At 37.3% G+C, this 15,612-nt stretch overlaps 1 protein-coding gene across 5 annotated transcripts in view; it reads left to right on the top strand.

Moving 5' to 3' along the window:
* Cimip6 (ciliary microtubule inner protein 6) overlaps positions 1 to 15,612 on the top strand; it is a 297,684-nt gene that overhangs the window by 116,819 nt on the left and 165,253 nt on the right. For 2 of the 5 annotated variants that reach the window (XM_087216388.1, XM_087216387.1), the window contains exon 4: positions 11,943 to 12,019. In XM_087216388.1, the coding sequence (XP_087072514.1) occupies positions 11,958 to 12,019 (62 nt within the window). In that variant the 5' untranslated portion in view covers positions 11,943 to 11,957. Of the gene's footprint in view, positions 1 to 11,942; positions 12,020 to 12,705; positions 12,904 to 13,860; positions 13,923 to 15,612 lie in introns of those variants that run through there. The other 3 variants (XR_015453106.1, XR_015453105.1, XM_004867285.3) reach the window with 3 other exon arrangements.

Here is a 15,612-nt window from a genome sequence, read left to right as displayed (position 1 = left end):
TACATATCACATCTTGATCATTTTTACTCCCCCTCCCTCACCTTTGCCCTTCTCTCTCCTTTCCCAGGTCCCCTTCCCATCTCCACATAGTCTACCTCCTTATTTCTTACTCTCTCTCTCTTTTATTGTGCTCTTTAAATTATTTACATTCTGGGTTTCTCACATTAGAGTATCCAGGTAATATTTAACATTCTCTGTTTGATTTATTTTACTTAGCACTGTGGTCTCAAGATCCAAGTCTTTTCATACAAATGCTTCAAATTTATCCTTCTTTATGGCTAAGTAGTAATCCACCATGTGTGCATAGAATATTTTTATTTTCTCTATCCATTCATCTGTTGATGGTCATATAGGACACTTCCATATTTTAGCTATTGTGAATTATACTGCATAAACATGGGTATGTATGTATCACTTTAATATGATACCTATAACACTTTCCAGAAGACATCTAGAAGAGGTATAGCTGGGTCAAATGGAATTATTACTTTTAGTTTTTAAAGAAATCTTCACAGGGATTTCCATAGTAGTTGTACTACTTCAGATTCCCACCAACAGTATAGAAGGATTCCTTTTCCCCACAACTTTTGCCAACATTTTTTTTTTTAGTCACTGATAATAGCTACTCTTACTGGAATAATATAGAATCTCAGTGTTTTGATTTGCATCTCTCTAAAGGCCAAAGATGCTGAACATATTCTTATGTACTAATCAGCCATTTGAACTTCTTTAAGAAGTATCTATTCATTTCAATTTCTATATTTTTGATTGGGTCTTTTGGGGGGCTAATATTTTTGAATTCTTTATATATTTTAGGTATTAGTCCTCTGTCTTAGGAGTAACTGGCAAAAATTTTTGCCATTCTGTAAGTTGTATCTTCTCAGTGTTGGTTGTTTCCTTCACTATGCAAAAGTTTTTAAATGTGATATAATTCTATTTATTGATTCTTGTTATTATATCTTGTGCAATTGGGGTCCTGTTCAGGAAGTCTTTGCCTATGCCTGTGTCTTGAAGAGTTTTACTAATTTTCTCTTCCATCAGATTCAATATTTCTGTTTGTAAATCTAGGTCTTTGATTTTTTAATTTATTTTAGTACAGGGTGAGAGATATGAGTGTAGATTCTTCTGGACGTGGATAACCAGTTTTCCAATATCATTTGTTAAAGAGACTATCTTTTCTCCAGTTTATGTTATTGGCTCCTTTGTCAAAAATTAGATGACTGTTACAATTTAGATCTAGAATCTCCAAAACTCTCATGAACACATAGGTAGGGCTATTGTGATTGAATCACTGGGCTACTGTACTTATCAGTGGATTAATCCACTGATTTATTCATAGGTGAATTTGCTGTTACATGGTGGTGCCTGGTCAGAAGAGGCAGGTCACTGTGGGTATAAGCTGGCAGGGTATAGCTCACTACCTGGCTCCTCCCTTTTCTCTCTGCTTCCTAGTCACCTTAATGTGAGTAGTTTTCCTCCTTGGTAGCCCCTTCCACCATGCCATTTTTGCATTTGAGCTACCAACCATGGACTGAAACTCTGAGCCAAAATAAACCTTTCCTCCTTTAAACTGTGAGTGTCCCAGCAATGAGAAAGGCTGAAGGTGTGGGGGATTGTTTTGCCATCCTCTGTTCTAGTCCATTGGTCAACATGTCTGTTTCTGTGCCAGTAACATGTTGTTATGAATGTAGTTTTGCAGTATAACTTGAAATCCAGGATTGTAATGCCTCCTGTTTGTTCTTGTTGCTTAGCATTGCTTTGGCTATTCTAATTCTCTTCTGGTTCCACATAAATTTTAGAGTTTTTTTTTTTCTAGTTCTGTGAAGAATGCTGTTGGTATTTTTATTGGAATTGCATTATATCTATATATCATTTTTGGTTATATCACCATTTTGGCAATATTGGTTTTACATATCTAAGAATAGGGGTAATCTTTCCCTTTCCCAATGGCTTCTTCAATCTCTTTTTTTCATAGGACCATAGTAATTGTAAGAGGTCCTTCACTTTCTTGGCTAGTTTAATTCTTAGGTATTTAATATTTTTAAGCTACTGTGTGATAGGGTTGTTTTTCTGATTTCTTTCCTGATGGGTTCATTATTGGTGTACAGGAATGTTATTAATTTTTTTGATTTTGTATCTTGTCACTTTGATGAGTTTATTAGTTCTAAGAGTCTTCTAGTGGAGTTTTTTGGATCTTCTACATAAAGGATCATGTCATCTGAGAATAAGGATAATTTGACTTCTTCCTTCCTTATTTAAATTCTTTTCACTTGCTGATTGCTCTGGCTAAAGTTTCAAGTAGTATACTGAACAGGAGTGATGGGAGTGGACGCCCTTGTCTTCTTCCTGTGTTTAGTAAGAATACTTTCAGTTTTTCCCCTTTAATATAACTTTGGCAATGAATTTATCACAATTGGATTTTATAAGTTGGAAGTAAGATCCTTATAGCTCATTGGTCAACAGCAATAGTGGATTTAAATTTAAATTAATAAAAATTAAATTAAACTAAAAATTTAGTTCACATTTCAAGGGCTCAATCACCACATATGGCTGGTAGTTGTATTGTATAGATTTATGGGGGAAAAAATAGAAGGAAATCCACTAAAACCACCGACAGTGGATATCTCCAACTCATACAATTTTGCTTTATCTATGTTTACCAAGTTTTTCTATAACAAATATGTATTCATTTAATAATATGAAAAAACTTACTGAAAAAAATGACACATTAAATTCCTAATGCCTAATTTGAAAGAAGTTGTGACTCACTAGAATATTTTTAGAATTAAACTCTTATAGTATAGAAACTGAATTAGCAATTACTCCATTAAAGTAGTATTTATCTCTAGATAAACAGACAGTTTTGTAATGTGAACTTTATTTTAAGTAAACTTATTTTAAATTTTCATGTTGGAATGAAATCAGTGATTTCTTTATAACAATATTTTGTTTGTACTGTGCTGATGAATCCAGATATGATTATCTGTAAGAAATGTAAGTGAAGACATTCTATCACAAAGATATGAAGGATTACTCAGAAAGAATAAAAATAAGTTAAAATGTTAAAACTTTCACTCATTTGTCTAATTGAATATTACAATTTTTAAAGGAAAGAGCTTTGGGTTTACACTTGCATACAATTTAACAAATATTTTAATAAGCTAGAAAATAAAATTAGGTCTAATAGACCTAAATTAAAATGAGTAAAAGATTCAGTACTAGATTTTTAGAAAACTAGGAAAATATACTGTAAATTTTTCCAATTTGCCTATGACCTCCTTACTGTCCCTCCCCTATACCAATTTACCGGAATTTATCAACAGTAAGAATTCTCTTAATGGGCCCTATTAGTGCTTACATTATGCAGTGTGAATAATACATTTGAGGCATCAGCATTCTGATATTTAGGCTGTAGCTTAACTCTGGCTTAAAAAAGAATGCCAATGTCTCATTCATTTTATTGTTTCTCAGTTGTTTGAAAATGGAGTAAGGAAAATATAATTTTCAAATGTCAGCAAACCTGGGTAACTCTAAATGTTTAGAGCTGTCGATCCATGGCACATCACAGTTTAATTCAGTAGTATGTGTATACATGGGCATCATTCCCAGACAACTCTTCAGACTTCGCTAACACAAGTTAAATTCTACCTAGTACATCCTTTAGTACTAAAAATGTCACTATATTTTTTTGAATTAACAATATGCAAAGGCAAAACATGGGTATATTAAATACTATTCTTATGATTAAATTTGAAAGTATCACTTTAAGATACAGCAGATCATTTTAATCATGTTTTCCCAAACCATAGTGTGTATGTTTTTTAAGTGAAAGACTTAAATACTGACTCTCCCCAAGGAGACCACAATTTGACTAGGAAATAAGACATTTACAAACACATGTCTACTGTAAAATTCCAAGGTAATAAACAAATGATGCTATGGTAATATAATCTGTGTGGTGTAAATCCTAAAATCAAGACCCAATATCATTTTTTGGCTTGACATCTAGGGAAACAAGAAAGGTCTCAAACGGCTTAACTGTAAGCTTTGCTTTCCCTCAGCTCTGTTCCCATGAAAAACACCAAACAGTCCTTATCAAAGACTAGAAGCACTTCCTGCTTATCACTCAATAGCAAATTGCAGTTCTTTGCCAGCCTGCAGTTATTCAAACAAGCTAATCACATCCTCAGGTGGAAACCTAGGGTCACCTCATTCTCTTGACACTACAAAGCCTGCTTTCCACAGTCTTTGGTTAATAGCTCTATTCTCAAGTAAAACCCTTATATGACCCCCAACACAGTGTTCCTTTCCCCTCTGCTACTAATACAAGTGACTAATAAACTGCTGCTAATTTCATCCACCTTTTGGCCATCCTAACTGTTGGGCAAGAATATCTTCCTCATCAATGAGGTAAACATAGCCTGTTTAAATCATAATGTATCTCTTTATAATATAAAAGGTCCAGTTTTAGAAAAAGATCTTTATTGTCTAGAAAGCTTTTATAAAGTAGGTTGGTTTGGATGGAAAATGGTATTGGGGATTTGGTTTTGCATCTGGCTTTTGTCTTATTTCTGGGATTTTCTGTCAAAGGAACATATAAAGGAAAAATGATAGCAAATATAAAGCTCTGATTTCATTAGCTGGACAAGGACCCAGTTCCACAATAGAAAATGCAGATTAAAAACTGGATTACGGAAATTGAGTTAGGGTAGGAACCAAGTGAACCTTCTTATTTCCTATACCTTCACTTTGAATTCTATATCCTCTTTCTAGACAGCTTTGTGAATATGGAAGAACCAATCGATCAGCTCTGTGAAGCTGCAGGTAGACAGCTGAGATGGTGAATCCACTGAGATAGGCCCTGCTTACTTTGTCCAATCCTTGGAGAAAGAGAGTGGCCTAAGGGTAAGGCTGTGTAGTATGCCTAAGCAGTGATCTTTAATAGAGGATGCTACCTTCTATTAAAATGATCTTTATTAGAGTCCAATTCTTACAAGCTGATTAGCAAGTCTTTTCTCCAGTGAAATGATGGAGTGGTGAGAAAGACAAAGCCACAGTTTCCCTCTAACCCATGCACTAAGGCAAAAATAAGTTCCTTTTCCCAAATACGATGAAAGGTATTCTGAATAAGTTTAATGTGATCACCAGACAGCATAAAGCAGAAGTGAAAATAGTTTGTGGGAAAAGAGCACACTGTTGGAGCAAAGGGGACCTGTGTGGTTTTTTGAGTGAAGTCCAAAGACAGACGGTGACTGAACAACTGCCTAAAAAAAAAGATGCAGTCTGATTTTTTTTAAAATGAAGTTTTTTCGCCTGTCACCAAGGTCTCAGAATATTCTGGTGAATCCAAGCTTTGGTACTCATAATTCCTAGAGAAAAGTTTCAGAAGTAGGGAGATGGGCTCTTTTATCAGTGGGCTGGCAGAAGAGAGAACTGCACAAAAATTACAAGGTGTTCTCACCATTTATTCGGGAAATAATCACTGAGAAACTGTTCCTGAGGCTGGGCATAACAGAGAGGAAAGAGAGAATCTCAGCTTTCAAAACATGTATATTCTGATAATCATGCTGGTGAACAACAAGTGAATGAGCACATACTATGTGTCAGCAGTGTAGTATGGACCATCTTACTTGATTCTCTCAAAAAAATCTCTAAGGAAGGCAGATAATATAATTATTATCATTTTATAGTTAAGAAAATGTCTGAGAGCCATTGCTCATGGTCTTGCAGCTAAGAAATGGCTCCATTTCCAGAGCTCAGATTATAACTGCTATAGTCCAGTGGTGGTGAACTTTTGGCATGTGTGCCCCAGTGGGCTGTATGTATGATTGAAAGCTCTAAAAGCTTCACCATCACTGTTGAATGAGAACCAAAGTGACTACTAAAAATAGGAAATAGGGGCTGGGGATTTAGCTCTGTGTTTCCACTGCCTGCCTCGCAAGCGCAAGGTCCCGAGTTCAATGCCCAGGACCAAAGAAAAAGAAAAAAAAAGGAAATAAAATTTCAGTTCTGTCTATATTCAGTTCAGAAAAGACACTGTAATGAATATAAGTAAAAGCATTACATTTTTCATAGAAAATATAAAAATAAAGTTTAGAGAGTACTAACCATAAGAAGTAACACAAATCATGTTATCAAACATGAATAGAAGTGCTAGAAATAAAAGAATATGTTATAATTCTATAAGTTACATATCTTCTATAATTTTTAAGTAACCGCAAGCATTCTCTAGCAAAATAACATGCCTTAAATCATTATTTTTCCCTATTAGTGAGGTTTTCTGCTCTCAAACTTATCAAACCATAATCAAGTTAAAGCAAAAAAGTCTAAAATTACTTATTTGTTCTTATCTTCTATACTACTCAGACCCATCTTTAGAGAAATAAATATGAGTTTGGAGTATATTATGTGGTATATGGGTGGGGTCCTCAACCCAATATTCTTTCAGAGATGAAATCTGGTTTAAAATGAGGATCAACAAATAAACTGAACCTAAAGTATAAACAAAAAGCAAAAGCAAGTGAGAGTTTTGCAGGGGAGGCTGACCCAAAAGTGCATATTAATGGAAACTGTATTGTACAGATGGAGAGCTGCCTTCTCTTATGAAGCTAATCCCAAAAGGATGAGGGTAAGACAGTAGCACAGTTCAACCATATGATATCTTGCACTTGTTAAACAAGGGCAGTTTAACAAAGCTCTTTCATATATAACTGCTTCTTTAAACTTGCTGAGGTAAGTAGGATAGATGTTAGCACCCTAGTGTACAGAAAAAAACAAAAGAGGTCAGACTTGCTATGGCTTTGGGAATGACAAGCAAGAAAGCAAGCCCCAAATCTGCATTTCCAACAGAGGAACCATGCCTTTGTTCGCTAAGGTGACTTAACAACAATGGCCTGCAAGGATTCCTAGCAGTGCCTATGATGCAGGCAAAGTAGATGGTGCATCTCCCATATCCATTCTCTATGTGGCCAAAAACCGTAGAAGTGCCACATTTCTTTTTAATACTCAATTACTTCTCGTAAAATACAGGAAAATCCTTTAAGATTTCTTTTCCTCTTACAACCTACAATTAAAACCTCAGAGGTTGGCAGAGACAGCAACAAAAAGGGAAATTTAAATCAGGTAAGTAGTTTGCTCCCAGGATTACTATAAGAGGATTAAAAACATGGCTAAGTTTCCAAACTTAAAAGCTGTTAAATGCTGCAGTAATTAACTATAACTTGAAAAACAACACTATTATAATTATATAAGGAAAAAGGATAGGTTAGAATGATAGCTTAAAACTGATGAATCATGAAAGCTTTATTTGTGATTTTGAAAACAGTGACATTGGTCTAGGAGGCATTTGAGGTAAACTAACTTACTAATTAAAAGTGTTACACTTGTCTATTAAAAACTTCAAGTGTGATTTCTTTTTAGATATACTCAAACTTTAGGTCAAATCTTTCTTTTTTCTTTAAGTGGAATTGTGCCTAATTCTTCACTTTTGCTACGGAACAAAAATATTTTTTATTTACCATAAATCTACCTATCCATATCAAAAGAATTACCATTGTTTACCAGTTCAGTGACAAAGTCTCAAAATTGTGGCATCATATAGTCATAAAGTGGAGTCATGGAGAATGGAACTATTTGCTTATTCTTGCATTGTTATTGTTCCTGTTTCACCAACCATGGAACCTAAACAGCTCCATGTTTTTCAGAATGCATTATGTTCAGTGACATTGTATAATAGACAGGGCACATTTTTACCATTTGTACCCACTATTATGGTCTCCTCCCCTATCACAGCCTTCCTGTTTTGAAGAGTCTTCCATTCATCGATTCCTACAGTATGGGCTGCTTTTACTCTTTTTAGTTATTTTTACCTAATCTCATACCATAGTATTCCTAATCTTTCCCATCTAAATTAGAAAGACTACTTAGAATTTTATTTTCAATTTTTATCACCATGTTTAAAAGCCAGTCTTACAGAAATGAGATGTAGAGGCGATGGGATATTTTTAAAAGAGTACACTGATCTAAAATCAAATTCTGGCTGCATCATTTTCTAGCTGGGTTAAGGATGGACAGGGGTGGTAGGAAATAATACTTCCTGAGTACCTACTTATCCCAGCTGCTTTACATACATCACTTAATACAACAACCCTACAAGTTCTTTTTTCCTTACTCTTTTGGGGTCTTTTCTTTCTTTTTATTTTTTGAAGATTAACAAGCAATGTAATCAAAATCTAAAGTTCAAGTATTTAAATAACTTGCCCAGAGTCACATCATTATAATTTAAATACAAGCCAATAAAGTTCAATAAATATTAGTTCTCGTCTTGTGGGGAAAGCACTGAGAATGGCAATTTGTATCATCAAAGGGATTTAAATAGATTTTATGAGTGGAAGTTGAAGAATTTATGTTGTTTACATTAAAGGGATTTTAATTACCATTTTTAAAACATGAAGATTCTCTAAGGAATACATTGAAAAGTTTTTATCTGTGTCCATAAAAAAGCCACTGAAAAATTAGAAGTAGCATCTCCAAGGATTTGGTGGGGGAGGGCCAATCTTACAGATACTTTTCTCAAATAAATCAATGAATTAAAATTTCATGGCTCAGAATAGGACAGAATATAGAAGCTGCTCAGTAAATGTTGGGTTGCTCAATAGTTAAGACAATAAGGTATGGTAATAACCTGCATGGAAGATGATCACATGTCTGGAATTCTTCAGATATTATAAGACAACCTTAAAAAGAAGCTAAGGAGGCATTGAAAATCTTTAAAACTTTGTAGTTAGTGATTCTCAGCCTTTTTAACAATGCTAACTCTTCAACTATGTTTCATTTTGTAATGCTCCTCCTTCAAGAGGCTTCATATTGACGTCTATTTATTCAACCAAATTTTATTATATGACCATTCTATTTAAGACACCACTCTAATATCAAAAGGGCCCTTCACTGCTCTGCCTACCTGAGACCAGATTTTCATTCATCTTTACACTGCTTCTATATAGGCAATCACAGTGGGAATTATTTTTAAATGAACCTTGAAACCGGGCATGGTGGAACATGCCTGTAATCCCAGCACTTGGGAGGCTGAGGCAGGAGGATCACTCCAAGTTCAAGGCCAGCCTGGGGCTACATGGTAAGACCTTGTCTCAAAAAAAACAAAATTAAGTAAATAAATAAATACAATAAATAAATACAAGCTGCTTCTTTCATTCATGTGTATTTCCAAGCTAGAGATTTCTAACAATGATTTTGCCATAAACTAGGCTGTACTGTGTTTAGTTATTTGTAGAGATTTCATAAAATTTTTAAGATTTTTATGTATACATCTATATGAATATAAACATATACATGGACAGATCCATGGTTAACTTCTATCAGAAGTGGTATATGTTTATATTAGATATTTTCAACTTTAAGGAGATGTAACATCTCATACTTGTTTGTTTTGTTATATACCTCTCCTAATAATATAAATTAATTGGCTTTAAACTAAGGCCAGAGGAACCCTTTCATATCTGACTCATTTGAAACCATTTATTCTCAAAAGATAGGCAAACCAACACTGCCATTTTTCATTCCCATTACCCTCAAATTAATGTCTATTTTGGTTTGATAAAGTCTGAGTCTAAGGCAGTGAAACAACAAGGTAATGCATGCATTTGATGTGCCTTCCAACCTACTAATTATAAAAATTGGAAGAATATATTAGCAGCCACTTTTTAACAACCAGGTGCCAGGGTAAGTTCTCTGAATGAATTTTTTTTTCAGTTAATCCTTACAATACAAGTGAATGAAGCAAATAAAATATTTTTTTAAAAATAGAACTCAGGACTGCTTGTTTATGCCATATTTTTAAGATCATCTCCTGTATCCCAAGTACATCACAGACCAAGGGACTGAGGAAGTTGGACCTCCTGGACCCACAACTTTCCTACACATTTATACAACTGCACCAGTCAGTATTTTCTGGCATCTTCCTAACATTCAAAAAAAAATTGACAATTTTCTGCATCTATAGATTTTGAATGAACAATTTCCATCCTCTTGTAGTCCCTCACATATGGTGTGTTAGCTTGAAGAGCACTGGTATTTTTAACTTGGACATTATTAACTACTTTGGATTATTTTTTGTTGACAAGTATCCAGACTACCTATCAGGGGTGAGAAAATTACATGAATTATTTAGGTTAGTGTTTACTGATTTTTCAGACATAAGTTTCCTTTAGATGCACTTTATTTTACATCTGGAAAGGATCACAAAGATGATTTAATATGGCTACCTCCTTTCATAAGTGAGACTCTTCAACACAGAGAACTTTAAGTCTGTCTCCTAGGTCAGGCAGTTATTAGTAAAAAACACTACTAGTGCTTTTTTATATAAAAAGTTAGTAATTATTATAAAATTCATATTATGTTGTTCCTTACAGAGAATACGCCAAGAACAATTGGCATATTGTTACATAATACTACATTATCATCAGTACTGAAATTTAACAGTTGTGACTGTCTGTTATATAATGCTGCTCTGTATTATTGCCATTTTGTTCACAATTTTTTCCTACATGAATGTCTTACATCTCTAAGTAGATTGTGGCCTCCTTGTGGTAGGCACAATTTCTTGTTTTAATGTTTCTTGTGGACTTTAATATCTAGACATATATAAACTGCTTAATAGTTGGAAAGAGATTAATATATATAGATACACAGATCTCTATATATTGCTCAAAATAAAGACAAACACCTCTCTGTGTGAATGTTGGTGAATTTGTTGATTTGAGAGGGAGAAAACTGAGAAAATGGACTCACTTCTTAACATTTGAGAGTTGGTGAAAACTGAAATAGAAATTAGAGGGAATAATGAGGGTGTTGACTAAAACTCAAGGACATGTGGTAGCATATGCAAGTTAAATTGCTCAATAAAAATAGCACTAGCAGCTGGGTGCAGTGATGTATGCCTGTGATCTCAGCTGCTGGGGAGGCCAAGGTGAGTAGATTGCTTGAGTCCAGAAGTTCAAGACCAGCCTGGGCAACATAGTGAGACTGTCTCAAAAAAAAAAAAGTATACTAATAACGACCAAGCACATACTAAGGATCAGATACATATCTCCTAGCACTCTGTCTGTTTTAAACCATCTATACCTCACAACCCTACATAACTGCCCATTTTGTAGATGAAGAAATCGAAGATCTGTGGAGTTACATCATTTCCCATGTGAAGTAGCTTGTAAGTGAAGTCATAATTCACACAGCGACTACTTTCGAGGTTGGTGCTCCTAATCACAGGTTGATGGTTACAGCAAACCCAGATAAGTGATGTTATTCAATAAAGTAGCCAAGAAACACTGGGCCTTTAAGCCAGGGCTCAATAAATGTTAGTCCCCTCCCCCTCCCCACTTCTCACCTTGCTTTCTGATTTTTAACTTGTCGCCTCCATAGCCTCCATATTTATTTACTCACTCCCTATTTCCCACCCTCACAACCACACATTCACATACTCTCCAATCTTTTTAACAACAAAGTACATACTGCATTATCTAGGTCACTAGATGGATGTCATACACACTTTTTCCTGATAGGATTTTAGCTCACATGTGTATAGTGAGTCCTAGGACCAACCTCTTCTCTCCAAGTACAGTGGACCCTTGACTTACAAACTCGATCCGTTCTGAGGGCTGGTTAGAACTCAAGTTGGATGTAAGTTAATATAGCTGAGATCTGGATGTTTACCTGAGTACACGCTATAGATAACAAGAGGCAGATGAATCTTCCATTAGCCTAACTAACTCAAATTATTCCTATGTCAGGCGGGTGGTAACTTGAGGGTCCACTGTAAATACACTCACTCACTGGGTAACAAAACATACGCAGCACATGCATATAGCCTGATACACAGCAAGATTCAGCTCAAAAAACTTTTCCTTTTCCATTTCCTTCTTCTGCAGAGAAATTCACAAGTTATGACAGATGCCAAAGACGTCTGGCTGTGGTCGTGGAAACTGGGAGGCAACGATGAAATGAGGTAAGAAATTCCAGGGCCAAAGGTGGACGCAAGTAGTTACTAGCTTTTCCCAGGAGCTTGCTCTTTTTGGATAAGTGCTATGCTACTAGCCCCAACCCGCAGTCCCCTGCACGGATTCCTAACCACACTCAACCTGGAACAGATGGACACACTATAGGGAGCCTCATTTGCAGATGAGTGTTCCTGTGCTCTATTTTAAAGGCAGGCAACAGAACCACTGAGCTACATCCGCAACCCTCCTCTGCTCTATTTTAATGCTGGCCACCGAGCTGGGGAAGGTTTTGTTAGAAGTCGTGGAAAACAGTGACAGCCTTTCCCATGCAAAGGCCAGGGAGCCCGGGGACGGTGAATCACGACTTGCAAAGTATTTAATGGTTCACAAGTGTCCTTCCTGCTTGTCCGCACTTCTGAGGCCAGCCGGGGCAGCCCGGGTGAAGTCCTGCGCAGATGCGAGCAGCACCATCCCCAAAGACTGCTGGGGAGGCTCTGAAACTGCCTCTCGCTAATCCCACAAGGCTAAGGGCAGAGAAGGCACCGCCGATAAACCCGCGCCCGGCCCGATAGGGGGAAGGGCAAGTTCAAATGCCGGGCGTCCAGCTTGGGGGCGGTCCGGAAGGAATGCAGAACAATAGGTCCCAAAGCCCCCGCTCGTCTCGCCTCAAAGCGCAGGGGTTAATGCGCCTGCGCGCTCCGGGCCGCGCCTTCACGCCCCTCTTCCGGCGTTGAGCGGGGAGGCCTCTGTCGCTTAGCAACACAGGAGTCGCAGTCGCCGGGCTCTGGCGCCCTTTCCCTGACAGGGCTGTGTCCAAGTTGGTAGTGTGAGGCGCCACGCTGTCACGTGCCAGGCCGTAGGGGACCATGGAGAGAAAGGAGGAAAAGCAGCAGTAAGTGCTGGGGTTTGGTTTATTTCCCCTTCCGAAAATTATTTTCCTCCCTCAAGGGGAGGATTAGGTGAGACTGAGGCCTGATCCTGAGCAATGAGTTAAACCTCCTCCGGTCCCCTTTCTTCCTCTGATTTCTAGGGCTCCAGTGCTTCCAGTGATAATTTTTTAAAACCCTCTGTTAACTGAGCACATAGGACCTAAAAATCTTCAAGTCATCTTCAAATCATCCACTCTTTGTCGTGTCCTATTTTATCTTATTATCAGATTCTGTGGCTTTGCCCTTAGTATTATACAGACTCTACCACTGTACACCTCTGCTCATCCCCACCCTGTCCCAAGGACCTGTTCGCACGCGTGAGATACTGCAACAGCCTTGCTTCCCTTATGCTCTGTCCCTCAGCAAAGCAGAGTAGCCTTTTTACAGTGTAAGTTAGATCACTGGTGTCCTGGGCATCGCAGTAAAAGGCAAGGTTCCTGCAGGAAGCATACACTGGTGTCCCCTCCCCCTCCTAGGCCTCGTGTACTGCTTGCCTCCCTCTGGCAGGACTCCACTCTGCATAAAGGCTTCCTTTCGGTCTTCTCCAGTGATTCTCAAGAGTGATCCCCAACCAGCATCACCTGGGCCCTTGTTAAATATGCAAATTGGGGCTCCCTACCCAACACAGAATCAAATTCTGGGATTGGGGCCCAATAATTGGGCTTTACAAAGCCTCCATGTTCACCATGACGTGCAAAAATGTAATGAACCATTGAACTAAGATAGTGCAGCTAGAGTGATGTGGAGCTAGCTAGGGACACTTGCTTCAAAAGCCTATATATTTTTCTGCAGAACACACTCAAACTTTAACATGGGTATGAGTCAGCTAGAGAGCTGGTTAAAACAGGTTCCAGAGAAACAGCTCCAGAGATAAGATTTAGTAGGCTGAAATGGGATCTATAAATTTGTATTTCTAACAGGGTCACGTTGATGCCAATGTGTCTACTTCAGTGAGCACACTTTAAGAAGCACTGTTCTAAAGGTAGGGACATTTCTGTTGCAAAGCTTTGGCAGTTACTGTGCTGGAATGCTCATTCTTTAAATACCCACCCAGCTTTCTCTCCTTTTTTCAATTGCCACCTTCACAAAGCAGTCTCCACCCTACCTAAAAATGCAGCCTGCCTCCTACACACATGTACTCCTTTTCCCGTTTCGCTGCTTTACTATCTTTACCACTTACCACCATTTAACAGACTCTATTTTACTTGTTATTTTTCATATATCTTACCCTAGAATGTAAGTTCTGTGAGGGCAGGATTTTTTGTTTTGCCACTGTTATATCCTCAGTGTCTCAAACAGCCCTGGCACATAATAAATATCTATGGAAAAAATGAATTATTCAATGTTATTCTCACATGTCTCACAATGGCTATTGTTCTTAGGCAAATAATGAAACTGAGGCTTAGATATTAAATGGTAGAGGTAGGATTCCAATCCAGGTCTAATTAATTTCAGAGTCCATTGGTGTGTTTACCTGTATTTTTTTTTTTTTTTTGGTACCAGGGATCAAACTACGGACCTTGCACTTGCAAGGCAGGTGGCAGAACCACTGAGCTAAATCCCCGGCCCATCTGTATTTTACTTCTACAAACGAGTTACTACAGAGTCGTATATTTCATATTTATGAATTATCTATAGCCATTGACACCACAGTACTTATCCAAATGAGTACATAACCACAAGAAAATAGTCATAATCCTTTCCTTCAAAGACATGATTCTAGTATAAATGTATTTCTGGATTACAACTATGATAAACAAATGAGAAAAACTGATGCCAGGAGACTGTGACGATAAGTTAATTGATCTGAAATTCACAACCATTGAGCAAACACTCATGAATTTAGAAACAGAAAATCTTAGAAATTATTTACACTTTACCAGTAATGAGAACAATTTTTGTTGGGAAGCGGGGAACTTAAGTCCCAAGGATTCTGAATGTTATCAATATGTATAGCAGAGTGAGGGTTGAGGGTATACAGCTACAACAAAGCGAGAGTGAAAAAACAATTCCAGCAAATTCAGCGGAAATATGTCAGTATTCTAGTGGCAGTCCATTTCCCTGGATATTGGGTGAATAGTGAGTGAAACAACCCCCGCCTCACAGAACTTAATGACTAGCAAGGGTATATATCTGTTGCTTACCAAAGACAAGTGAACAAAAAACTATGTACATGCGTTATGAAGTGTGATGTCATGAAGGAAACGGACAAAGCACTAAAATGGACCATACATAGAGTAGGGAGTAAAATCTAGAAAAAAGGCACTGGCTTTTGAATTGAGACCTAAATGATAATGAGCAAGCTATGCAGGGAGCTGGGGAAGAACCTTACAGACATAGAGCAATGTGCAAATGCCCCAGGAGAAAAGAGAACTGAAGGCTGGCTGGAGAAATGAGGGTGGGGAGGCTGGGATGAGGCTGCAGAGTTCAGCTGGAGCAAGTCACTGAAACTCCAATGGGGAGGCAGTATTTTATTATAAATACACTTGTGGGTTTCACTTGAGAAACAATGAAAGAGGTGGACCTGACTTTGAAGTAAGATAGGGTTATATTTTAAGGGCTGTGAATAAGGCTAAATAGAACTACCCATTTTCACTATAAATTTGGATCTTACAGATTCACTTTTTGTGGGATCAGGGCTTTGATGTGTAAAAGCTTCTATGTAGAAAGTA

Source organism: Heterocephalus glaber, unplaced genomic scaffold, assembly GCF_053883595.1.
Source record: "Heterocephalus glaber isolate CG9 unplaced genomic scaffold, H.glaber_assembly_v1.0 deba00001457, whole genome shotgun sequence".
In the NCBI taxonomy this organism is placed as follows: Eukaryota; Metazoa; Chordata; class Mammalia; order Rodentia; family Bathyergidae; genus Heterocephalus; species Heterocephalus glaber.
Note: the sequence above shows the minus strand (reverse complement) of the source record. Positions and strands in the feature narration are given on the sequence as shown.